The sequence below is a fragment of the Aquila chrysaetos genome, chromosome 4 (assembly GCF_900496995.4).
Source record: "Aquila chrysaetos chrysaetos chromosome 4, bAquChr1.4, whole genome shotgun sequence".
Lineage (NCBI taxonomy): Eukaryota > Metazoa > Chordata > Aves > Accipitriformes > Accipitridae > Aquila > Aquila chrysaetos.
This window is the reverse complement of record NC_044007.1, coordinates 37,035,428-37,063,133: the sequence shown is the minus strand read 5'-3', so window position 1 is coordinate 37,063,133 and position 27,706 is coordinate 37,035,428. Positions and strand designations below refer to the sequence as shown.

At 39.2% G+C, this 27,706-nt stretch overlaps 2 protein-coding genes across 3 annotated transcripts in view; one reads left to right on the top strand and one right to left on the bottom strand.

The window, feature by feature from the left end:
* The window catches only part of SULF1 (sulfatase 1), a 123,669-nt gene extending 110,281 nt beyond the window's left edge, over positions 1-13,388 (top strand). For both annotated transcript variants that reach the window (XM_030012641.1, XM_030012642.1), the window contains 7 exons: positions 769-865; positions 951-1,045; positions 1,458-1,523; positions 2,010-2,182; positions 4,443-4,585; positions 4,689-4,812; positions 10,990-13,388. In XM_030012641.1, coding sequence (XP_029868501.1) covers positions 769-865; positions 951-1,045; positions 1,458-1,523; positions 2,010-2,182; positions 4,443-4,585; positions 4,689-4,812; positions 10,990-11,807 — 1,516 coding nt within the window. In that variant the 3' untranslated portion in view covers positions 11,808-13,388. The remainder of the gene's footprint in view (positions 1-768; positions 866-950; positions 1,046-1,457; positions 1,524-2,009; positions 2,183-4,442; positions 4,586-4,688; positions 4,813-10,989) is intronic.
* A 3,897-nt stretch (positions 13,389-17,285) lies between these two features.
* Positions 17,286-27,706, bottom strand: part of SLCO5A1 (solute carrier organic anion transporter family member 5A1) — an 82,577-nt gene continuing 72,156 nt past the window's right edge. Inside the window, exons 8-9 of the mRNA XM_030011751.1 lie at positions 26,826-26,890; positions 17,286-25,594 (exon numbers count right to left, since the gene is read on the bottom strand). Coding sequence (XP_029867611.1) covers positions 25,149-25,594; positions 26,826-26,890 — 511 coding nt within the window. The 3' untranslated portion in view covers positions 17,286-25,148. The remainder of the gene's footprint in view (positions 25,595-26,825; positions 26,891-27,706) is intronic.

The following is a 27,706-nucleotide window of genomic DNA, read 5'->3' as shown; positions in this document are numbered from 1 at the left end:
GAAGAAAGGTTGTGTCTATAAAATTGGAATATTTCCATAATTAAGGAATTTCTGTTTGTCAGCATGGAGGTTTTGAAAGTCCAGCCTGTAGTCTGCTGGATTTTCTATCTCAGTCCACCTCCTTGGCTTTCCACGTGGTTTTTATTCTCTTGGTAGAGCTGTTTTTTTCATACACTGGTATGAATGTTTTTGTCATTGCACCACTTTTTGAGTGGTCCGTTGGCTTTTTTTTAACCACTTATTTGAACACTTTGCTCTAACTTTGATTCTTATTGATCTTTATTGATTATATTGATCTTTAGCCCACTGACTGTATGTTCTGTTCTTGACTGTTTTGCATACTTGGAAGATGAGTTACATTCACGTGGCAAGAGGAATATATTTCTCAGCAGCTGGTGGTTAAATAAGAAATGGCACATTTGGTTAACAAGAGGCTTTAAAAGCTGAACAGATTTTTATTTCAGTTTCAATTTCATTTCTAATTGGATTAAGAATCTCCAAGATGGCATTATCATTGCATATTTGCTTAGCAGGCCCAGATAATCTGTCATAGATGAGGATTTTTTTATTTTATTTTGCAGAGAAAACAGATTGAAGCAATTATTAATATTAGTAAGTCAACATGAGAAGACCTTGTAGAGTTTATTTATTTCTTAATAGAGTATAACAAAGAATTTATTAGGAATGTTAGATGAAAGAGAAGAAACGGGTAGGCAATTGGGAAACCACTGACCTTCTTTCTCCTATTTGTTAAACTCATGTCTACAGATGTTTTATTCTTCCAAATGACACTATTCACTGTGAGAGGGAGCTGTACCAATCTGCCAGAGCCTGGAAGGACCACAAGGCTTACATTGATAAGGAGGTAAGAGGTATTTTAAAATCTGAGTGAAGTCTTTGCACTGCTACCTTTTCAAAGAATAATTCTGACTTGGAAATATTCTCTGCAGATTGAAGCTCTCCAAGACAAGATTAAGAATTTGAGGGAAGTTAGAGGACACCTAAAAAGAAGAAAACCAGATGAATGTGATTGTAGTAAACAGAGGTAAGAGAGATGGCATTCAATACTGAAAGCTATACCGATTGCTAAGACTTACACATTTTCCAAGTTTTTTGAGAAAGAACATAAGCTTTATCGATATTTATAACCACTGTAGGTACTCATTTTAGCTAGATCCCTTTTAAGAGCAGAAGCTTCTATGAATCAAAAGAAGATAACTGTTAAAATTTTAAGATTAAATATGTTTGTATTCTACTAACGTATTTCAACCCAGCTGGAGTTCTGCTGTAATCTAGCATAGGATCACTCACACAGATATAACTTCTTTAAATGAAGTGAAAATCGTAAGTCAGTCTGTGTAGTTCCTTAAGAAAATGTCAAAGATGGTATGTTTCTGGTTTGGTTTTGTGTTGAAAATGTTTCATGACTTGATAATTCCTGATAATTTTTCCTGTAGCTATTACAACAAAGAGAAAGGCGTAAAGGCCCAAGAGAAACTCAAGAGCCATCTTCATCCCTTCAAGTAAGATTGTTATTATCCTCTCACTTTCTCAGCTGGCTTTTTGGTGACCGGAGAAATATAATTTTGGGGGATTGGGGTTTTTTTGTGGAGAGGGGAGGGGAGGAGGTGAGGGAAAGAAAAGGTCACAAAGAGCAAGCTCTCACAAGAAACCTTCAGTAGTTCTGGACAGACTTGTGAAAGTTTATGGATAATATTTTTTAAACCTATTGATAGAAAATGGATTAAATTAGTCATTTCAGAAGCTGACTGACCTCACGATCGTTAAAAAGATCCAGTTAAACCTAAATGCAACAGCGCATCATTTCTCACGCTTACTGAAGAGAACACCTTGTCATAACAGCTGGGGTGGAAACTGAGCTCGAAGAAGGGCATATTCTCATCCTCTCATCTTTAAAAAAGCCAGAAGGATGTAAAAACTGCTAGTGCTGTTGTTAACCAAGTAGAGACTGTTGTCTGTCAGCCATGCCCAACTTTCTTTCTGAACAGAGAAGCAGCCCAGGAAGTGGATGGCAAACTGCAGCTGTTCAAAGAGAACCGAAGAAGGAAGAAAGAAAGGAAGGGGAAAAAGCGCCAGAAGAAAGGAGATGAGTGTAGCCTTCCTGGACTGACGTGTTTTACGCACGACAACAACCACTGGCAAACAGCACCATTCTGGAACTGTAAGTCTTATGTCCACATGCAGATATGATCTGGGTTATTCTGCTGTGTTCCAGAGTTTGCACTTCATGCAATCAGAGCATTATTTTGAAGAACCAGCACTTAGTAATGCTGCTGCTGCTGTTATTCTGACGTATGAAGGAAGAATGTCACTTGAGTATGCTTGTAATTGTTGCATTACTTATTTATACGAAATTATCACAAGAGGCTCGATACTAAACACTACAGAAACGAAAAGGCGAATTGGCCTCTAAAACATAGACTTTCGTAACCAGCCACTGAGATTTGTGTCATGCTTGGTGATCAAGTTGACTAAATATTTCATAAGAATTTTAATTGGGTTTCTGCTTATTAATAACAACCTTATTCTTCCAATTGTCACAAATCCTTTCTGGGACTTACCTTTAACATTGTCCTAAACTTCAGCACATAAAAGGTCTACTTTAATTTTATCACTTTGATTTCAAAGTGTATCGTAAACAACTTAACTTATTGTGAAGAAAATACAGATACTTTCCCTCATGAATTCTTCCCATTATTCCATTTTTTGTATTTTAAAAGAATTTAAAAATCACAACTGTGGAATGCTTACTTGGTGTATAAGATCAAAATATTATAGCTAGAAAATATTTTAAGTTCCTTTGAACTTCAGGGTATATAGATAACCATCCTACTGAGGCATGCTTCAACATTTCTCGGTATTCAGCATTAACAGAACAACACGTTTCTCATCTTTGGTGGTGGAGGAAAAGTGATTAAAAACTTTACTTTCAAAAACTTCAAGATCAAATGATGATTAAGTTACAAGATATTTGACTCCAAGCAGAAAATTTGCTAAGAGCAATTTTTCATTCAGAGGAAGACATTGTCTCCTAGTGATAATCTGTTCTGATTGCACTAGGACTTCTGCTAATACACTTCTTACATTTTAAGATGTTCCTAAAGTAGTCATATGCATGATTTTTGTTTTAATGACAACAATGAAATTGCTTATCACTTTTTAACTGTGGAGTAACAGTTATGAAAAGTGTTCTCATATTGCTGTGCGTTCTGGAAATGCTCCATTAACACTTGTGGGGTAAAAAAAATTCCCTTTGACGCAGTCCATAACTTAAAGAAGAGCTAATGTATTATAATACCATTACTATTTTTATGAAGTTTGTTCAAAACATTGATACTGTTAAAGCTAGTCACAGTACTAATAACAAATCTAAATAAATCTAAATAAAAATCTAAGACAATATTAATATTTTATTATTGGAATTAGAGACATTCTTCTACAGCAAAAATTTGTTAGCAGTTTGAAAATATAGAGATACCTTTCCTACAGCCTTTTCTGCTGGAAGAACAAGATTATAGATAAGATATAGCCAGGTCTCCTCTATGGATGCTCCCATCACTGTGACACCTGGACCCAGGTGTCTTCAATCTGTAATCCAGTTACACTGCTTGAGATTGTCCTACAAAAGCCTGACTGAATGATTCAATTTCCCTCTTATTTGTGTATCAAATAAACAAAATGAGGGATTGCAGTTCAGAATTATAATTAAGTGGCTACCTTAGGAAATCTCAAGCCAGTAAGAGAGAGCTGCTTTTAATGAGGCATAGGATTACCCGCGGGCCTTCCTTCCCACCTTGCTTCTTCCATCTTTCCTGCATTCAAGGTGCCAGGCAAGCTCCCTGCTTGCAAACCCATCTCTTCTTTGCCTAATCTCCCTCACTTGCCTCATTCCCGTACACTGCCTCGCGCTTTCTTGACTGCCATGTCATTTCCATTTCAGTTATGATATCAACCAGCAATTTGAGCTTCCTCTGTAGTGCTTACACTTCTGTAATTTTCTCTTGTACTTGTATCTCAGAGGCTCTACTAGGTTAAGGTTACTCACTGTTGGGGGAAATGGTACCCTTACATATAGTAAACAATTCCAGTGAATCTTGTTGTATACAAACCTTAAGGATCAGGATTTGTGCTGTTGTTTTGTAAAGTCTGAATTCTGCTCCATCCCAATAAACCGTATATAACTCGGAACAGAATATGCCTCATTAACTATAAGATTCACTATCTTCTGCTTTCTTTAAGTGTCTGTGAAGATTACGTTAGCAACATTTATTCTGTTTTAGATGAGAATCTAACATTATTCAAGTAGATTTTTTTTTAAAATTGATCTAAATTTAAGTACGTGAAGATCTATAGAAGTTCCACTAGTAGAAGAAACAGATTATTTTCCACTGAAAGCTAATAACTTGTTTCTTTAATTACAGTGGGCTCTTTCTGTGCTTGCACAAGCTCAAATAACAACACTTACTGGTGTTTGCGAACAGTTAATGACACCCACAATTTCCTCTTCTGTGAGTTCGCAACTGGATTCTTGGAATATTTTGATATGAACACTGATCCCTACCAGGTAAACCCCCTTCCCTGTTACAAAATGTTGTACACCAGACTCCTCTAGGTTTGTTTTATTTCTGCTAACAAGTATTTTTTCCCTCCATTCCTCTTTTTCTCAGCTGACAAATACAGTACACACAGTGGAAAGAGGCATTTTGAATCAATTACACATACAGCTAATGGAACTGCGAAGTTGTCAAGGTTATAAGCAGTGCAATCCGAGGCCGAAGGGACTTGAAACAGGTACAAGAAAAATAGAAGTGTTTATTTCCATTTTATTCGGGTTTTTTTCATCTGCTTAAGTACTAATTGTATCCATGAAGTGTCACTCTCCTAAGTCTTGCTCTGAATAGTTTGGAATGATCCACATACACCATCTTGTATAACCACATGACCAGGAAGCTTCTTCGCAAGTTTGCACAGGTTATTCTAGACAGATATTGATGGCAAACAACAACATTTGGCAGAAATTTTGCAGAAAGGTTATCATGTTATTTGCGCTAAGCAATAACAAACGTATGCAGGTCTTTCATAGTCACAACTTTTTTCTCTGTTGCAGGGTTTATTCGGTTAGTTTTTGCCTCCCAGTAGTAGGCGAGGTATTAAATCCTGTGTTTATTCCAATTGCTGTCTGTCTATATGAACAACCTCAGACTCTACAACACAACTGAGACTTAAATTGCAGACTTCTAATCAGCAGTAGTGCCCTCGATTTTTGAGGAAAGCGGTATTTCTTTACAACAGTCTCTGAGTAGAAAAATAGCTGGTATTCATACTTCATAACTTTGGAATTCATTGCACTTAAATTTGGTTGATTGAATATTGTGAATTTTTTTTACAGGAATATTCCCTGCTACCTAATTTGTGGTGTTGCATCTTTTTATCTCTTTCTTTAGCTACAAATGTTTCTCTTTTTTACAATATCTAATTGTTTGGGGGTTTTATTATTTTTGAAAAACTGTGGTTTTTCAGTTCTTTTATATAAAACTTCCAGGAAATCTTTGTTGGACTGCAGCTCTGTCTTTATTTAACACAGTACATTTCTTTTTAGGGATTAGATGCTGTGCATGGAAAACTACATTGTGAATGGTTTTACAAGTTCTAAACACTAACAAAAGTTACTCTTGTATTTTCCTATATCAGGAAATAAAGATGGAGGAAGCTATGATCCACACAGGTATCCACACTTTTTTATTCTCCTCAGCAGCTTCTTTCCAAATAATTGCATGACTCCAGTCCATTTCAACTAATGTCTGTATCCTGCCATATTGCACACAGCATAGCTTTTGATGCATGCATTTTCTAACTACTTTACACTGAACTTGGCTATTGTTTTTTAGATCTACCATTCTGCATTTAACGTAGCTCATTGTCATAGCAAGACTTCATACAGCTCATATTCCATGCCTGTATTTCTTAGATGTTTACACCGGGAAAATGGCACAAAAAGAATCACTTCTTTTGAGTTGTTTTCCTGTTGTTGGGTTGATTTTTAATGGGTTGGGGTTTTTTTCTGGTTTTATTTAGGAAGTCTGTACAGCTGCTTTTTAAACGTAAACCGAATGTGCTTAAAAAGCTTTCAGAGGTATAGGTATCCAAAGAGCCTGATCGAACCTATGCAAGTAAAGTAAAATCTTCTCATTGGCTTTAAGAAATGTTGGCAGATGCTGCTTTAAGCAAAAGCAGTGCTCAGTGTGAGCAGCATGTGCTCAGAAGCTAGCAGGAGGCAGGTCAATATAAGTATGGCAGAAAGATGAGGCTCCTTTGGGTAGGGGAACAGATGCTTTCAGACCAGATCACACGCACATGAAATGAAATTTCTTTAAAAAATTTTAATGTTTGAACTGAGGAAGGGCACCAGGTGAGGTTTTTTTATACCTAATGCATGAAGCTGACGAATACATGATAGACTGACGTTTGCAAGTATACTTATCGTACCTACATGTTTATCATGCAGAGCCCAGTTTCTCCTGGTGGAGGAACCAGTCAGACATAAAGCAAAAGCCTGAAGATACTGAAAAAAACCAGGTCTTAACAGTACTGCACTTGCTGTTCATTGAGCAATAATTGTACTCAGGGTAAAAAACAGATTAAAGTCTGTCAAGTGTCATATTTAGACTTGGTATCTTCTCATGGTATATCAATTTTATACATTTTCTTCTCCGTGCGCTTTGGTGGATTAGCTCCTGATATACACTGTTTACCTGAGATGTAAACTGGGTTCAAGGAATATACAAGTCTACGTCAAACTTTTTTTCACAGGGCCTTCTGAAAAGAACCTTGTCGTTAGCTCCCGGCAGCGAGGGAACAATTAAGATAATGTATTTCAATGTTTTATACATCTCCAATTTAAGCAGCTAATTTTTCCTTGCAGCCAATTTTGTATTTTCTCACTTGAGTAGTTTTGGGATCTAGGAAAATGATAAGCTTTTGTTTGGTTATGTCCCAGTTGTTTGCATTGCTCATTACAGCTTGGTGGGAACTGGTTACTACAATGATAGAAAGTAATCCCTGTAATTATGCTTTTAAATCTTTCATTAGAAGATGTCCTTGTAAGCATTCCTCATTTTAACTACATATCTAACAGAAATGGCATTTTTGAATTGTAGGATTGCATGAAATAGTAGAGCACACAGGATTAATCTTTAAATTATATCTTGCTACTCTCTTTAGTAATTAAAACATTTTAACTTCTGATACCGAGTCAATAAGCATTATGCTACTGGGATAAATAGCAGGTATAGTATAACACAAGTGATTTTGCTCTATGCCATTACATTCCAGACACCCAGTTTCTCAACATGCACAGGTGCCTGGGCTCAATATTTTGGTTCAATCCCCATCTTGGTGGAAATTGGTTTTCTTTTCTAAAAGAAAAATTTTTTTGAATGAACAAAACCCATTTATCAGGAATCATTAAAATGATGTCTTAGAGGAACCTGTTCTTGATGCCTGCAGAGAAACCAGTGGAATAAGGAAGGGAAAGCCCTATGCTGCTAAGTCATCTGAACTACCCCTTAAGCTTCCCTCAGATCATGTAGTTCATCCACTCAGACCTGTTTCCAGTTCAAAATGTCCTGAGTTAGTACAGCGTTACAGGTGTTACAACGGTGAGACAAGAGGCCTGTATGGAAACAGCCAGTATAGTGCTGTTTGCTTAACACATAGGGAGAGAGCTTCAACGGGGAAGAACTCATGTCCTCTGAGGGACAGAACAACTCTGCAGACATGGTTGATAACTGGATGTGGGAATTGCACACTCCTTTCTCCTCTCCTGCTTGTCTGAGGTGTTTCAAAGCCACCAAGATGATTGTACCTACTTGTCTTCAGTCTCAGTGGAGATATATCCAGATCCCTTATTAGTTTTGAGGAAGCGCAGCCACGGATGGCATCATGGGACTCCAGGGTATGATAATTGGAGATTGAAGCTTAGGTAATGCTTGATTTTTAAAAATTGGAAGATGTTTTACTGTGAACAGTTAGCAACAATTTTTCCCCTTTTTGGGTCTATGACATAGCTGAGAGATTCCAAAGTATTGATCAAGGAAACCACTGCCATGCTGTTACTCAAATGCAACTCGTCTGCACTTTCCCATTTCACACCTATTTATAATGAGATTTCTTACAGGGGAAAACCTTTTCTTGCCTCTCTCCTTCCCACTATATGCTTTGATTTCAGTGGTAAACTTTTTGTGCTTACTGGTAAGTTGTGGAATTAAGCTGTGAGGTGACTCAGTCAACCAACACACAGCCAGCTCTAGGACCTTAAGACTTTGCTTTCCTCTTTGTTTAACATGTATGAATACAAGTTACGTCTCTCTCATGTGTTCGAACAAGTTACTTTTTTCTGCTTGACGTGAAGATCATTCAACAATTCGCAGTGCCTTCTCAGCTGTGAAACTCCTCTGAGACTGCAGACACAGTGCCACCTTTAGAGGGGAAAAGATAGACCCAGCATGAAGGTCCATGTAGCTCTGACACAGCCTTTGAGCTATTTTGTAGGAATACAGCAAACTGCTTGCTGACCTTACTTCTCTGCAGCACAGCCTCTTTGGCCGGCTGCTGAGGCTGATGAGAAACCCTGCTCCTCTTCACTTGTCCCCAGACTCCTCCGCTGCCCACCCTGCCATCCCGGCTAGCTCAGCTCAACCCTCTGTCCCACCGCCTGGTCCGCTGGACCCAAAGGCACCTTTCTGGCTCCCGCTTTGCCCCCCACTGCCCTGGTCCATCCCCAAACCTGTTACTGGTCAAACAGCAGCGCTCCTGTTTCAGTTCGTGCCACCGCATATCAAACCACTTTGGCCACTGACTGTTCCTGCAGCAGTTTGTTTTCCTATACAGGCTCTGATTTGGCAAAGAAAAAAAATATGAAAATATCAATACAAATAATAACAGTGCAAAATTTAAATATTGTCACATTTGCAGTGTGGTTAGTATCTTAGAGGGTTTGGTGACTAAATTCCTCAAAAATGCATCCCTTCCTATGATGTTTTCTAGGGCCCTTTATGCCTCTAAGCACTGGAATAGTAAGACTTCTTTCTTGAAACCTCTGCAGTATTTAATTATTTTTTGTTTCAGGAAACAAATTTTCCATAATTTGTCTTACGAAGATGGCTTTCATGTGGCCGTGCCATGATCTCATTTCTCTTGTCTACTTCAGGAAAAGAAAGAAGGAAGACACTCTGTCATAGCTGTCCTATCGGATCCAAAAAGCTTGTGTCGCCTCCTGTAATAGGGAGTTTGCCAAGTGTTTGCAAAAAAAAATTTCTATAACTTGCTTTAAAAAAAAAAAAATTAAATTTTACATTATAAAATATTTGCAGCTGTTGTATTAAGTGAAGAAATATCAATTAAGATTAAAGATGCAGGTGTTTCCAAGTAAGGAAAGCGCTCTGCTTTTGTGCAGAATAAGGCCCCTTATCATAAGAAAATCTCAAGGTTTTTTCTGACCATAATGGTATTTTTCTGACTTTCCATGAGATGGACTAAATAGTGGAGAAATTCTTTCCACTGTGAAATCCCAAGCTAGTAAAGAAGCAAAGAATATAAGCTATGATAGATACAAGTTATACCTTCTGTTTTACTCGAACAATGAGAAAGGCCAAGTTAAAATGCAAACATATTAATGGAGATGCCAAGAACCTACTCTAGGGATGAAGGGTTCAATATAGATAAATATTTGTGCTCAGTTCACACTGTTGGACTATAGCCACTTGAACTTCCAAGGTAATTGCTATTAGCTTACCTGCCTCTGCAATTTTCAGAAAGAGAGTAAGTCATCTCAGTGAACTAATTACCAAATGTTGCCTACAACGTCATTTGTAAGGACAAATTTGTCACTTTCCCTGACAGGCTTTTGCATCATCTGATTAGTTTTTCCTTGTAGTCCACTTAGTTGATAAAATCTTTGAACTGAACACAGTCTGCACAGTGAATTAAATGACATAGTGGTGTTCAGTGTTACTTGTCAATATAAAATTTCACACTACATTTGATAATCTGGGTCGCTATAGTCACTGTAGTGAATTTTAAAAATCTTTTAGAAATGGGTTTCCCTCATGTCTTTGCTTTTTCTGGCTGTGATCAATATAAAATGCAGCTCCATTGCTACTTAGACTCATATGTATGCCTTTTATTCAAACCTATTATTTGATAAAGCTGTTAGACATTTTCTTTGAAAGCTTTTTTTTTTAATTAAAAAAAAAAAGCAAACCCTTTAGGACGTTCTATATCTATGTACATTTTAACACTATTTTACAGAGTGGTGCAGTCCTATAAATTAATTCACACCAAGTTTTTACAGCTTTTACAGCAGTCTCCTAATTGCTTCCTGTAAATTAAAAAGAATGTTTACAAAGTAAATAAAATACTAACTTTGACTATCATTTACTAAATAAAATGTGGCTGGTTGGTTTGTAGACCGTATGTCTTGAGCTACCCAGACAACAAATTCCTGTGGGCATTGTTGAATTTCAAGTCACTAATGGCTTTCAGAGTTAGTCCCATCCCTTATACTTAACCATTGTTTGTTTATTCCATATTTTGGTGAGTGCTCAGGAAAGGCAAATGGATTATTCATGTATTGAAGCAACTTTAATGCCTTGAAATATCAGAGGAAAGATTTATCTTTGACCATCATCACAAAGCCCTGTTAGACCAGATTTTGCTCTTTTTTACTCAGTCCAAGGATGTAGCAGACGACAGGGAGCTTCTTGCTGTGTGTTCAGCAGGAGCTGTGAACACACCTGAGCCCAGAATCATTAATATGATGACCGAAGATGTGGAGCATCTTACATTTTGAACTACATACGTTATGAATAGTGGTGCTTTCAAGCAAATTGGAGTAGAAACACATGTGGAAGCTTTGCTTGCTCTTTTAGGCTGGTGTTCACCATTAGGCTTTATTCTTTCTTTCAACAGAGGACAGTTATGGGACGGATGGGAAGGCTAACCTGCCCAATTTCACTGGCGACATTGACTGGCAAGGACTGGAAGACTTGTACAGTGTGAATGAAAGTGTATATGAATACAGATACAACTATAGACTTAGTCTGGCTGACTGGACTAATTACTTGAAGGATGTAGATAGAATGTTTGCACTGCTGAACAGTTACTACCAGCAAAATAAAACAGACAAGGCTAACACTGCTCGAAGCAACGGGGACGAATCATCCACGCCGTTTACCTTGGTGGAAATGACTTCTGCTGAAGAATCGAGCGGCCTGCCCGCAGAAGAGTTGCAGCTTATCGTGCCAACAGACTTTGCAGCCCTCGCTTTGAGCACAGTGAATTTAAGTCAGGAGAGGAAACTTGAATTAAACAATGATATTCCTGAGAAAAGTAGTTTGAATGATGCACACTGGAGAAATAATCACCAAGCTGAAAAATGGATGGAGGATAAAGAATCGGACCGTTTTGATATGGATTTCAGTGGAAACGGTTTGATAGAGTTGGAGTCACGGCATAGCTTCATGCTACAACCCATCAGCATTCCTCAAAAAGACACTCATCAGGACAGTGACACTGTGGAAGATATATTTGAAGATCAAATATATCTTCCCACGAGGTCCAATGAACCCCTCGTTCATCAGGCTGTAAATGTATCCATCAGGGATCCATCTATCAGTACCCAGAAAACAGGAACTTTCTTGAAAAAAAAGGAACAGAGTCTTGCAGGGGAAACTTCACAAATCCTAAATGTAGAAGGCAGTGCCTCAGCTCCACTCTCCTTGGATTAGATCAAGTTGTAAACCATTAAATAAGTTCTCCTTTTTCTTATTAGCGAACTAATAAAGGTAATCATGACAACTGACATTCCATGTTTATTGTAGATACATTTTGCAGCTAAATTGAGCCCAGTTCAGTATTTGTCTGTGTGCATTTTTTTTATTCACACGCACATACTTTCACAGTAATTCTCCCCACTGGGAAGCAAGATTTCCAGTTTTTAATGAAAAGAAACAGTGTTAACTTTCAAATGCAGTAGCACATTCTCCAAGAGCTAAAAATTATTTCTTTGAAGAGGATGTTCAAGTTACGTCCTCTATTTCCAGATGATCCCACCATGAATGAATGTTTCAGTCCACCCAATCTGTCTGCATAATGTCTTTTTCATAAATTATTTTAACCACTGGAAATTCCTAATGTCACGCTTTTAAGTAAAATGCACTTTTAAAATCTGTATGCCATACCATTTATGAATCTAACACCTTACATGTTCTTAGTTTGCTCATTGTTTCATGTAATTGTGAAACCAATAAATAGATTGACAGGAAAGAGGTAAACAGCATGGATTGTGGAAACAGACTCTTTGAATATTATTTTAGCAAAAATATTGCATGTTTTTGTTACTTTAATTACTCTCAGAAAGGTATGGCTAATGATTGTTAACTGTAGGAGGATTTGTTTAAATTGGATTGTTTCCCTATATGTTGATATTGTCAGTATTAAAAACCCATGAGGTTTTTTGACTTTTTTTTTTTTGCTGATACCGGTAGAAAGGTTTACATCAATACATATATGCTTTTGTCACCACATCTGATTTTTATTATCCTGCACAATATCTTGAAAGCATTATTATCATTTTGAGACTTAAATTCTTTTTGTTTTGAACAGGCATTAAAGGGAATGATAAAATCATGTTAGATTTACATTATTTTAGATACAAAAGGCACATGAGGTAAAAAATAGTAGTTTAGATAATTTCTGTTGTTGTATTCTAAATTTTTTCTTGAACTTTACCAAACATTAAATTTTATAAAGTATAATACAAAAATTACTTTGAAAATCTGTATTACTCAAAACTTAATATCCTCCCTTGCTTTTTTATAAATTTCTAAATAATTAGCACAACAACAACAAAAGAGAATTACCTCAAACAGATGTAATTCCATAGTGTCCAATTCACAGGTGTGTTTCCTATCTGTTACATGTTATTTAGTGTAGTGAGTATTTTTTGGCTATTGCAAGCACTGCAGGCTAAACTTACATTCATTTCATTGTATTTTAAGTTGAAACTTTTTAAAAAGGAGATTCTTTTAGTAGGATTTTAATAATTTTAAGAAGCAGTCTTTTTGATGGACTCTGTAAATATGTTAAAATTACTAGCTCTTTATCTGATGTATGTGTCATGGGCTGATTGATAGAAAAACATATTTATGGTCATGAATGATGCTATTTGTACATAGGTTTTAAGTTACTAGGATACAGACTGTGTTTTTAAATCTTGTATAATATTTCTGTGATACTTTTATAGTACAATTCTGGCTTCAGGAAAGTCTAGAAGCAATATTTCTTGAAATAAAAAGTGTTTTACTTTACCTGCTTCAGAGACGTCCAGATGATCCAGTTTTCCTCCTAATTAAGACTTATTTTAAAAATATGTTAACAGTTTCAGTTTTAAGAATCCATCCACATCTAAAGCAATGGGTAATGAAATAACACACTACATTCTGTTAGTTATAAATTATTCCTGGAGATGTGAATAATATATATTTTTTGTTTAAGACATGCTGTGAATTATTTTTTTTTTTAAATTCCCAATTCATCCCATCCTTTCTTCCTTGAAGTCAATGCACTGAGCTGCACAACCAGCGGTTCCCAGAAGTAAAGCAATGGTGCACAGTGCCATCCCCTGCTTTGCCGCTTTCCCTCCTCCCTGCAGAGCTCACCCTGTGACAGCAAAGCGCAGCAGACGGGACACAGAGGGCTTAATGAGAGTGGACCACAGGTCTCTAGTCAGGAGGAGTATCTCCTTGCACAACAGTCATCACAAAAGGGAATTTAGATTTCAAGGTAAACTCTCTCTTACTTGCACTCTATGTTCGTTCGGTGGCTGGTGGATAAGATTAGCTTCATAGCTAAAACCAGCCTCTGAAGCTATGCTTCTTGAACTCTTCTTTCTTCTACACAGTCCTTGGACACCGATGCTTCTGCAGGCATGAAGTTACAGGTGATATTTGTGGGAATCAGGAAAGGGGATCAATGGTTAACCTAAGCGTTCAAAACTCAGTCATCGCAATGCTAGATAGACCCCTAAGAGATGTCCACCCCTGGAAAGCACACTGGCAAACACCTCATATATTTCAAAACAGGGTGCTGATCAGCCTGAGCCAGCGAGCTTGGGAGAACCTTAAGGACAAAGGCAAGTTGAAGCAAGGTCCCATACAACTACCTCTCATATCTTTGTGCAGGGAATTATCCAGTACCGACCACGTGCCCTCCATAGTTTGAAAGTGCATTTCTTTGAAAGAAACAAGCAAGATACTTTCTTCTCTCTTAACACATGGGTAGAGACAGAGAAGGGAATGGTGCAATAGTGTGGTCCATCCATTCACCCCACTCGTCCTTCTTTCTTACGTGAGAGTTTAAAGTATTCAGGAAATGGAAGAGATTGCGTCTTCCTCAGCTTGAAAGTGGTCGACCTTCCTTCTTCCAGGACAGTGCTCTGTCTTCTAAACTATCAGAAGCTTAGATATGCCCTATCTTCTAAACTAGGTGGGAGCCTTTTTTATAGCTCTTTTATACGAGTGTGGAGGGAAAAAAAAATGAGAGACTCATTCTGTAGCTAAGAGGTACAGAAAGCAATGAGCTCTGATCCTTGCTCTCTGGAAACATGCCTCAAATATAAAACCAGACCAAAAGAAAGAGGCCAAAGGCTGTCATATCCCTAAGCAGGTGTCCTAAGCAGTGTGTTGCTATCCCAATACATTTTGCATTTCTTTCTGTGCAGTACTTCTTGTCCCATAGCTGAAGCCGTTGAGTCCATGAGCGGCGCACACTGTGACTGTCAGAAAGCTCTTACAGGCATCAGGCAGTTGCAGGCTCAGGAGGAAAATGAATGCCTAAATCTGACTTCATGGGCAAGTGCTCCTCACAGCAGGCAAGGAGAGGGCCAAAAGGACGACCTTCCTGGCTTTTTCTGATCTGCAACTCAGTGGCAGGTGTGTCTTTCTTGAGAGGCAGTACATAGTTATCTGCTTTCTGAAGAAGGCCTGGAGCTGGACAGGAAGACCTGTAAGGCTTGCAGATCTTTGGGAGGTGTCAACGTTATTTGAAACGCTTCCTCTGGGATTTCAAAGGCGGCAACCAGTACTGCCCTCACACCCTTGGACTGCGTGAGACCTCTTACCAACTTAAAGCCTCCAAGAAAAGCAAAAATGGGTAATGCTTCGTTTCCAGACCTTCAGACATGAGTTAGTTGCTGTTATGAGTAGGTAAATCCTTTTGGTCCTGAAGTGTTAATGCACACAAATAGGAAAAAAACAAAAAAACCAAAACTAAGGCTCTCGGGTAACATTTGGATCATAGCATCATTCTGGAGTTCAGGTTTATGTGACAGCTGAGTGCAGGGTTTTTCAGAGTGCAGGTCTGGGCAGAGACACACACCACCCCCCCCCCCCAAAATCCCTTTAGATGCCTGCAGCTGTCTACACTGGCAGTCACTGAAGCACAGTACAAGAGGATCTGTGTGGTGAAACAGTTGGGGCCGAGAAGCCAAGACCTGTTCAGGGAGGATGCGCTCAGGACCTGTCTCGAGGCCTGAGCACCCATGGGTGGCTGGTGCCCACTAGGTCCAATGCTGTAATGAAACTTCCTCCCTTCGTTTCAGCAAAAAGCAATCCAGTTTGTGCTGTGACACCATTTTTCAGTGAGAACCAATGTGCACTAAGTGGGGTACAAGCTGGAGAGTCATTTAAAAAACATATGTCGCACCTGAAGGGATGCAATGACAGCCTGAGCCACCTGGGAGCTGCCTGGGGTAATTTTACTCCGGCTCCGGCAGCAGATGTCAGTGCAGAGCCACACAACAGTGCCTCTCCTCGGCCCCTGCACCACCCCGCTGGGCTGCCAACCTCTGCCAAGGTAGCTGATTTATTCAGTTTTCAACTAGCAATGTTACCCTTGATGTGCTAGAAATCTACTGATGATAATTTCATCCACAGCACATTCCTTGGTTTAACAATTCTAGTCTTGGACACTGGGGACATTCAGGGGGATCTGCAAGACGCTTTTTTGTGAGGTTATATGTGTTGGAAAGGAAAACAGATAAGTCTTACTTTGAACTTGAAAGTCAGAGAGGATGTGGAACCCACAGATTTCTCTGCCATCCGTGAAACAGTAGCTCCTCCCTGGTTGCGCACATTGGCTGAATCCGCACTGCTGGCTGAGGGCTTGAATCTGGTAGGTGCTATGCACACCACCGCAGTTTCCGACTGTAGTCTGAAACCAAATGCACTTAGACACCTCAGAAAGACAAGCCATGTCCTGAATCAATGCAAATTCAGCTGCCCTGTGGCAGCAGAGTTTCGTTTGGTCATTGCTGGGGTGTGGGGGCTCGTAGTATTCACAGTCTATCAAGCAGTGGGGAAATTTCAAAGAAACAAGCCACAGCTCATCCAGTCATGAAACATGCACTACAGGTCAAAACACTTTCAGTATAAATGCTTAATAATGACACATCTAGAAAAATGCATTCAACTTCAACCCGCTGTTCTTTTGATCTTGAAAGATGAGGCTGCCTTGCGACAGAATTTCCATCCATGGATACACCTATACCTTTAAATTAAAGTGAGTCCAGAGAGTAGAAAACCTAGCTCCAAAACCAAACTGCATGAACAAAGTCACATCCACGCTGCTAGACCAGGCTGGTCCCATCCACACTATCTAGCACTTAGCCCTGGGTCTCCCCTTGGCTCTGTGCTGATGTTCCTGTGGACCCAAAATATAATTTCCATTTGTTCTTATTTTTAAGCCTCTGTGGTAATACAAGGCCTGTGCTGCAACCACTAGAGCTCTTACGGCACGGTACTGCAGTGTGTGCTGCAGCCCCTGCGGTGTTGCATGAGGACACGGGGGTCCCTGACGCACACAGCCTGCGGTGTTGGGTGGCTGCAGGAACGGGGGGAACCAAACCCGGCTCAGCCACTTCTGACATGTGGGAGGTCTCTGTGGCATAGCCATTCCTCACCAACCACATGGAGGCAGTTCACTGGTGTGGTCCAAATCAGAGCCAAGGAGTGAACTAAGCACTAAGCAGTGTGGACATCAGGAGTCCAGTCCTTGGGTTCATGCCCTGGCCCTCTTTCATTGAGCAGTGTAGATGCATATAGACTTGTACCCAATGTATATTTTACAACTGTCAATATCTATTTCAACCACATTTGTATTTCTTAGCATATAACTAATATCAATCAAATTAGTGCTAGAGGAAGCGGTGGAATTTTACAGTTTATTTCTGCATGATCAATACTTAGCTGTGATTCGGTGGTCACTGAATTCAGTGGAAAGATTTGGCTTTGACTGTGCACTAGAAGAGCAAATAATTGATCACCTGATCCAGAATGACTGCACAGCAACCCACATACCTTTTTTGTCTCTTTTTTTTTGTTAGAAATAAAACACACTTGATACACTATTTTTTATTTCCAAATATCAAGTATTCGAGTTTGTTTTGTAAACACATGTTTACAACAGATGCTGACAATAGATTTCATTAAATGATGTGTTACACAGCTTTAAAATTATTCTAAGCTCTGCTGAGAAATAAATACCAATTAAAAAACCCCATACAGGAGCCTAAAGTATGCAAAACAAACCGCATAAACCAATTAGTCTCTTTTTACCACTGCACAGCACCCACACGCTCATACGGTCAGACATACTCTACAAATTTCCTTAATATTCTAAACAGTTGCTTAATAATGAGTTTTTTAAAAACTAAACAGTTACAGGCAGTGTGCCCACTCCATGCTCCTAAAATACTACCCAGACTGTTACTGTTCTGCTTAAAACATTTGGTAGAGGTATGTACTGCAGCCAAGGGCAAAACTCCCATTTGCTCAACTGGGGAAAAGAGCAGGTCTTCTTTGAGGAAAGCCTTCATTCAACCATGGATCTCACTGACTCCAAATTCTTTTTTGTTTTTTTTTCTACCAAAACTCAGTTACGGATGATTTTGTACACTTTTTTTGTTTTGAACTTTCCCTCCATGACTTCAAATATGGAGTCTGTTACAGAGGTAAAATTTCTGACATGTCAGTGGGAGGTGTACCTCTTAGTGCTATTTAGGATACAAATGCCTCCTCTGCATGAGCAGCCCAGGCACAATAACACAAAATAACTACCTTTGAGAATTCAAAATGAAAGGGAAAAATTTTGTCTTCAAGATTTTAAAACAAAAAACCTCTGTTTTAGATCATAGCTCACTTTAAAGTTGACCAGGTTTGGCCTTTTTCCATTGCTAGAGGTAGAATTGGCTCTTATTCTACCTCTCTCTTTCTGGTATTCCATGGAAGAACATTACTATTTCAGATCTGAATCCTCAATTTAATTCAAACTAATGTTGCTTGGTTAAGGGGTCCCAGAATTTAGCCCAGTGTTTCTTGTCATTACTGTAGAATTTATTCTCAGCCTCTGCTTAAGCAAAGCCACTAAATAAAGTAACATGCTACAGCAGGATGAATACATCCTACATGAGATTTCTGTGGTCTGTGTAGCTTTTACTTCATCTGTTAGCGCTGGGCCAAATCCTATACTGCCTCCTGAAATGACTTCCCCGCAGAAGAGCTAGGTAAGAATTGGCCCAGCAGGAATTACAAACACTGTCTTTGCTGGAGCAGCCCAGACTTTAAGAACAAAAACACATGCAGTTGCATCATTGACACATCTTGAATATGTCATTTAAGTCATAGTGAATACATCAGAAAATACTTCAGTACCTATTAGCACCACAGTGTTGTTCAGTCATTTGTCCAAAGATTATCAAGCTGTCTCACCCTTCCTCAAGGTGAACAATGTTTTGGATGCTTTTTGTAGCCCTTCATGAATTCCACAGCTTTTCACCTATTCTATATCATGAACAAAATGTTGTTAAAGGATAACATTGTGACAACTGGTTTGAGACAGAAAAAATAAGAAAATACAGTACACACAACGGATAATGTAATAATTAGAAGAGTAGAATGGAACCTGAATAAACAAGCAGCTATTTCATAACACTTGAAACCAAGAAAAGTTTGGAGCTACTTTGAACTTGCAGACCTACGTCTGTGTTTAAAAGGCTGTATTAAGTCAAAAGAAAATAGCTTATCTGAAGGACTGGAGCAGGGGTTGCTAAAATCCACAGTTATTAACTGTAGTTAAGGTAATGGATATGGCTATGGGATATGGATAGTGTTAGCTGTGCTCCTTAATTTATGTAATATATTCTGTGGAAAGGATAGGGAAAATTTCCTTCCTGAGGATCAGGTAGGCTTTCAAACCTTTGGCCACATAATAACATGTATTAGTGACACTCAGTGTAAAGAAGATGAATCACGTGAACCCTGGCCATACCTACTCCCTACCCTGAAGGGTCCCTATCTCTACTCTGCGACAATGTTTACATGTAACCTTTTTGAATTGTTATTTGTGAAACAAGATGTTATAAGAAAAAAAGAAAGCCCTAATTCTATACGAAAGAATGAATCTACCACCATGATGTTGACTGTCCATCTTCTAAGCACTCTAAAAGATAAAAATGTCTATAAAATCAAGTCCAGTACATGAAGAACCTGAAATGTGTTGATACAGGTTTAATTTCCAAGGGGCAAATACTCTGTCCAAAGCAATGCCAATTCAGATTGCAGTCAAGGTGAATCTCTGTTACCAGGCGTTTTAAGCCCCTGGAAAGCAACCACAGCTGGATGGCTTCAGCTGGGGGAACCCAGACACCATGGCATGCAGCATGGCATCTCCTATGCCATTGTAAAAGACACACTATTGAGAAAACAGAAAAAGATAAATTTGTTTAGGAACTATTTTGTCTTAGATCTCTGAAAACAGTGGTAGTAACCAGTGAACAATACAAAAGCTAAACAAGCACTTGATATCACTTAGCTCACACATGCGTGCTAAAGCTTGCTTGTTAATGTCCAGCTCTTCAGCATCATCAGACTAAAGAGGCTGAGAATCTGGCTCCAAAATAGCAGTAAGACACTTTGGACCTATTTATCATCAGTTTTATGTCAATATAACACGACAAAGAGCTGTGGTATTACACACAGAAAGTGTAGTAAGGCAGCAATAATTCAGGCATTTGGGGGGAAAACCCGCAACAACAGTACAGAAGATGCTGACCCCTCTCCCAGCCATGCTGTCTGGAGTTACACAGAGCAGGCAGTGCTCTGCTCCATTTGTGCGGGATACTGAAAATTTATCACCTGAACCTCTAGGTCCAAATTCTGCTGAAGGGCACAGTCCCAACCTAAAGCATTACTTGAGCAACTTCATTGGCTTTAAGGTCAGAAAGATGCCCTTATTTAATCTATCTCCCCACGTAACGTACACATTTTAAGCCAGAAATTCATAAAATAGGCAAATGGCAGGAAGAGCTAGAATGTATCTTTGAGCCTATCCACAAAATACTTTGAATTTGAATTCTCTTTGAAAATGAAAGCCTTCCTCCATTGCCAGATACATAAGTAGCCACACGTGAATGACACGGGAGTACTCGAGTACTACTTTGTGCTATTCTGGTTACAATGACACTGAATCCAAGGCGGGGGAAAACTCAGCATGGAAATTACTCTTTGGGTAAAGGAACTCCTTTTTGAATGTGGATGGGACTCAGTCCAATACTTACATACATGCATTATTTTTAAGTGCATTACTTAAGTACATAAACCTACAAACATATTTAAGTGCTCTGCTGGATCAGAGACATAATGAATGGTTAATGCTATGAATTAATAAACTATATTTAAAAAAAAGAAAAGATATTTCTGAAAACACTACACTCAAGTGTTTGTAACTAATTTAGGGGCTTTCAAACTTACATTTCTAATACCTAGGAGGAGATTTGTGCCCCTACTTCACTTACAGAACAGCAAGTTCAGAGGAACTGCATGTTACTACATGCACTTTTAAAGATACAATGCCTGGTCAAAGAACTCAAAGTTTCCAATTAAATATAAATTGCACCATAATATTCAACGTTGTTTCTCGCAGCTGCTCACACTGTACTGAAAGAATATAAAATGCCACCAGTTCCAAATTATACCATATTAGATCCAGTATGCTCATGGGGAAAAAGGGGGACCAAAACCTTAGAGCTTTTGCCCAGAATTAGAAATATAGAGTCCCACTCTCCAGATATTCCAGCTGAGACCACAGCCCCTGAAAGCTCTGCGAACCGTCTCCTGAGGGTGCTGCACTCATAAGCACCCGAGGCCATGGCTACACCCTTTCTGAAGTTTTCCCGTTTTTGAGGAAAAAAGGATGAATCGGAGGCTAAGCAGGGACAATCACCTGTTCAGTCAAGTCCATATATTGGGGCTACTTCTCATGTTTCTCACTCTAAATCAGGAATAAGTGGTGTAAGAGGAAATTAGTCTGTCCTTGCGATGGCATGATGGCACTTTGTGGACTTGTAGTTAATTGTGAAGTGTCATTGCTCCGTATTATTCTTGGCTGGTTACCTGCAGGTAGATGACTTGGGTTTGCTAGGGAGAGCAGCCTGTGGGTGAGCCAGACCTCTGGTTTACTTTTTCTTGTGCTTGCTGCTAACCAAACTTCAGTGTTTGGGAGTAGAAAAGAAAGGTGGCAGAAATTACAAGTTAATGGAATTTTATATTCTGTGGTCAGAGGATTTCAGAGCAGGAAGACAGCATGGCCACCTTCACTAGTTGATAGATAAAGGTCCTTTCTTCTTGTGAGCTGGTTTAGCACCACATGTTGATCATGACTACTGCTAGGGGTGCACACCATTTTTCTGGCGATTCTGATTCCTTCAGCAATGACAACCTCAGAAAATAGCCTTTGTTCAGCAGGTCTCAGTCCATATTTCGGTCAGTGTTGACAATGTTGGAACTGACTTCTCTAGGAAGCTAATGTGTTTCCCCTGCATGCCTTTACTGGCTTAGTTTAGACTGTTACAGCTTACTCACAATAAAGCCTCCTTCAGGAATCAATCAAAAACTGGCCAGAGTTTGGGTTTTCTTTCTTTCAGAGGATGCTGATTTAATTAAATGATTTTGTAGAAATATATTCATATTGTCAAAATTATCTTTATCAAAAAATACTAATGATTTTTTATGTTATGTTTTGCATATAATTCTAAAAGGAAAATTAAGAGGCTATTGAAAGTATGTAAACAACGCTTTTTCAGTATTTCCTAAGTGAACATTTTTCCCTCTACATTCCAGCTTCTCAAACGTTTCAAAAGATGAATGTTTTTAGACGTGTAAGTGTCAGGATTTCCTAAAAAGCAGGTGGTCTCCATCCCAACAAGCTCTGAATTCCCTTGAAATCAGCTCAGAAGCAGGAGCAGTTGCAGATGTGTCACTTCTATCACTCTCATTCCCTGCCATCGGTGTCAGCTCCTGACAATCCTACAAACCTAATCTGCTCTCCCTTGTTATTCACATGGAACAGAAGCACACACAAGACATGAAATGGAATAGATGAGGATAGATGATTCATCTCCGGCCTTTTATGATTCCCTAAATGCTCTGTTTCTGAGGTATTTGAAAAGATTGTCGCTCTTTACCTCACCTTGTGCTGATTAAAATGGGTGAGTGATTAAAATGGATGGGTGATGGGCTGCAATTACACTTTGTCCTACTGCTTTGCCTCAGTTTTTGCCATGGCTGGAATTTCTTGGTGCAAGAAGCATTGAAGACTGGAGCAAAAGGAGACGTTTTTGTCATCTGTTCTGATCTCCTATGGCAAAAAAATATACTCAGTACCTTCGAGCCAAGGAAATTTATTCCTTGGGATGAGAAGTGTAGAGGTGAACATCTCAGGTGGCACATGCTGACTGAGGATGTATTGTACCTGGTGGCTGCACAAGGGAGAAGAGTAGTTCTCAGGCTTGACCCCAAAAAGCTATTAATATGTACAGAATAACAGGAGGTGATGAAAATTATATTCCCCTATGTTGTAGTTTGGGGTAAAAGCATCTGAGTTTGCAGACGGAGAGAGTGGGAATTGTTACAAGTCACATAAATGGACTGAGACATTCTGAAATAAGCAGCCACCATTTCAAGCAGGGGAACCAGCCCCATGGGTCGTCCCATGTGCCAGTTGAGAAGAGCCAGGGGACAAGGAAAGGCAGCTGGCAAAGGAGAAGAGGGAAATCTACTCTTCCCAGGACAACCTAATGGATGCCAAGGAGAGTACTGTCTTTAATTTCAAGGACTCGGTTCCACATAATGTTTGATCAACTTACATATTATAAATTAAAAATTAAACCAGGAATAACTCTGTTCAAAAATATGGAGAAGTTCTGCTCTTTCTTATTTATTTTCACACAAGCTCTCTACATGGCAAAATCCAAACCTGACTATCACTGAGACCTCTTAAAGAGTTCTTTTAATTTCCTAAACTCCTAAGACTTTCCCTGCAGGGCAAAATACAGCTTTGACTTCCTAGTGTCCACCTGAAATCAATTCTCTGCCCTGAGACATTATTAGTACATCATAAGCATGGCACTACAAAGCCTCCAGAGCAAGAAATTAAATGCCACCTACATTTGATTACAAAGTTTCAGCATCTCCTGGGGAGAAAACACACTACAGTAATTTGGAATAAGCAAAGGCCACATTGTGTCCTGTGGGTCCATGCTTGCAGACAGTTTCTTTTCTTAGATCTTCCCCTGGAAGGGCAAAGGAGAGACGACTCACCCTTTGCCTTCACAGAAGCTTCCAATGAAGCTGAGAAAAGGAAAAGCGGCCACGTGTGGGACAAACCGTACAACTAGGACCTCCAGGCCTGTCTCACCAGCCTGCCCAGCCCCGGGCAGCAGGAGAGGCAGAAGTGGGGCAGAAACAAGAGGGACCCGGGGTCTGAGCCAGCACCCCTTCCCCAGCGGTCCCTGGAGGCAGGGAGCACAGCACCCCGGCGGTGCCAGGAGCGGAGGGGAAAGCCTCGCACCGGGCACGGCGGTGGGCAGGCTGCTTGCAGCCTACTCGAAGGGTCTCTCTGCTCACTCCTGCAGCAGGCAGCGAGCGGTGCCAGCGCGAACCCCGCACCGTCGCTGGCTGTGGGGGGCCCGCCGGGTCCCAGGCGGCCACTCAGGCACAAAACGAGGCAATTGGCTCTCCCTCGAGATTTTTTCACCAAAGCTGAACTAGACGGGCACGCGTTTCCGAAGGACAGCCAAGCTCTTCCTGTCAAGCTGTAACCGGTTATTTTTTCTTCTTCAGGAAAAGATTGGATTTGGTGCTAATAATGACCACCTAAATAACATTACAGAAATATGCACATATCCGCTCTGGTACGTGGGTACGACTCCTACATCTTAATGTTATGATAGATTAATACTGAAGTTTTTTTACTCCAAGCATTATACTTTCCTAGCCTGTGTACTTCGTGAAAAATGGCTACATCCCATCAAATGAAAATTAATGCCTATTTTGACAGGATAAAGATATTAACGACTCAACATTTGCAAGCACTACCTGATGCATAACTTTTGTATGGCTTAACATGTTACTAACAGTACTTTAAACCTTATGTTCTCTTTTAATTTAATGCTTATGTCTGAAAATAGCCCCTTTCAAATTCAGTTGCAGTAATGTCTTTTAAAGCAAATGTTAAACTTAATTTGCTGCACATAAAATTATCCAAATAAGTTGCATAGTTTAAAAAAGTTCAGTTGTGCTTTGTAGCAGAACTCACAGTAATTACTCATCTCTTAAAAATATGATTTGCGGATATGAAGTTGACAATACATTTAAGCATTTTTGTGACTTCTAGACATCAACAATATGAGTTTTTGTCACTCTGCCACTGACTTCTGCTGTTCATAATACCTCACCCTTACATGATATTAGATCAGAGCATGGACATTTAATGGACACATCTGAAATAATTACAAACACAATTTTTAAAACTCCATTGTCGGGAGGGTAGAAATAAGAACTTGGGTTGGTTTGAGGTATCCAGCCCTCAGGAACATACTATGGTTGTTTACATTAAGCTTTGTTGGTTTTATCACGTGTTACATTTAGATTAAAAATAGAAGGCACAGGTGTTTTACAAGGCGCCGTAATTAAGTCAACCAACAAAACTGAATATTACATTACCAAGCCAGGGGTCTATATCTCAGCAGTGACTTCTTCCAATGCATTTGCATTTGAGGAATTTATTGCTTCTGAAAAAGGGCCGGGGTATGTCTGTGCTACGCAGTTCATTCCTTGTGCCACACTGATGTCTCCTCGGGAACTGAAGGTAGGGCAGGATCTAGTCCGTGCATAGTTTTGTTGGGGTCCAGCTTGGCCAACCATCTCACTCACAGTGTTCACCGGCGAAGCCCTCCATCTCTGTCTCTGCAGTTGCTCTTCTTTACACTTAATAGAATACCAGGCCAGAAAAATAAAAAAGAATCCAACAAACTTGAGAGCAGCTGCCAACCCAAAGTAGACAAAACGAAATGAGGTGACATCGTATTCCCAACAAGATCCTTGTACGCCGCAATCCTGTTGCCAAAGCATGCACGTGGTGTCAATAACAGCCCCAAAATAAATTGGAGTGGGAATGTAAGCTGAAATAAAAACAGCAACAGAAATAATATGTGTTAGCATATAGTGGAAAATGTCTAAAGAAACTATATGCCTTAGCCAAACAGTGTAAGTCGAGAATTTTTGAGATTTCTACACCGCTGTTCTCACATGAAACATAAAACATGGAAAACTGGTCCGCCGATCTCCCCACCAACACTACTTAGCCCACACATGAAACATACCACAAAGAGGAAAGAATTCAAGCAAAGAAGACAATGTAGCAGCACCTCATAACAGGTACTGCTTCAATCTGCCACCCCCAGACAGCTCTTCTTGAACTATGTGTCCCCCAAAAGAAAATCCAATGTTGCTCTCAGGAAATAAAATACAGGAGAGGAACAAAATACAGCATTATCTCCAGAGTGTCGCCTGCTGAACATCCATTGCCCATAAGCTGCGAAAGGGCAGGGGTTACTGCTTTAGATTCAGGAGAAAAAGTCCCAAAGACAGCAAAATGTTTCTCTTACTGAAGATGGATGGAAGTGGTGAGACCACTAAAATTGTATATTTTCTTTTGAATAGATCTTCCTCAGAAACAGACTTTAACTTCTAAAGCTGCTAAAAATGCAGTCAGCCCATTGAATGCTCCTGCTTTCTCCAGAAATACGACACCTTTAAGACAAGTCAGAAACGTCCTTCCTCAAAGAAAACTTCCAGATGCAGCTATACAGGCTTCTTCTCTTCTCTTAGAAAATAGTCCTTGCTTCCTCTAGTCATAAGTTTTGTAGTAGCTGAACACCTGGAGTCTTCTTTATAGGCAGGATTTTAGAAGTTCAAAAGCTTGAAAGAAACTACTTTGTGGAATAAAGACTTTTAACGTGGACCCTTTTTGCTTTGAAACATTTGAAATTAGACATTAAGTAACAATTGCTTCTTATTTTAAAAATGCAAAAAGCTATTGTTATGGCTGAAAGCAATAAAAATCTTTCTAAAAAAGAAAAAAATCCTTATAAAATAATATTTAGTAACTACTAATTTTTAAATAAAATTTGAAACTGTAAAAATGTCTCTTTCTGGGACAAAAATGTTCTAGAAAGTCAGTAAAAAAAAAAAATTAAATACATTGTCAGCTACAACGTTTTCAGAAGCTATTAATTTTAGGTTCCTAATACAATTAGTCAGGTAATTAGTTACAGATTTAGTACTTTTATGGTACATTTAAGCCAAACATGGCGAGCCTTTATGGAAATGCTGAGTAACTGTAAGACTTACCAAGAGTTCGTAATAAAACAAACTGCATTCCTAGTGCAAAGGGCCGCTCTCCATCTTCCACAGACCTAGCAGGCAAAAAAAAAACTCTGAAGTTGTAACAGATAAGAATTGTGGTATGTCCTGGCTCTACCTGCTGGCTTTTTTCTGAGCTATAAAAAGTCTTTCTCTAAATTTCTTCCATTTAGCTTCTAATTTTGTTAACTCTTATTGCTAGGAAAAAATACAGCCAGCTCCTCCCGTCCCTGCTTAATCAAAATCTCAATCACGCCTTTTAACCTTTCTTTACCTGTGTAAGCCCTGAAGAATTTCATCCAAACCCATTAAGGAAATTTAGAGAGTCCATCCAAAATGTTTATGGCTTCTCATGACAGTTTCCTATTATTTCATATAATGTCTTGCTTTATTTTCTTCATCTTTTTCAGATAAATTGGAATTAATGGAGAATTAAGTTGCTGTAAGCTAGACTCGGCTTCTGAATTTAACAGATCTCTGCATAGTATAATCACTTTGGAGATACTTTAGGAAAAATATCAGTAGAAACATCCAAACAGTCTCTTTAAACACCGTTCCTTTTCAACACAAGTAATGCAAGATTTCTTCCACTGGTTTCAAAGGAAAAATGTCAAGCTTTCGAAAGACTGAATACAAAGTAATGATATTCCACAATGCAACTACAATTTTAGTAAACCACCAATTGTCTTCTGATTTAAAAAATATTTTTAAATCTTAACCTAAAGGTCTGAGATTAACATAGGCAGCTTCTAATGACATTGAAATATAAGATAAAAACACACAAAAAGACTGCAGTCAAAGGGGTGCAACTGTAAAATCAAGGTTTTGAAGTCAAGCACTCACTCAGAAATTGAGAAATCGGAGAACCA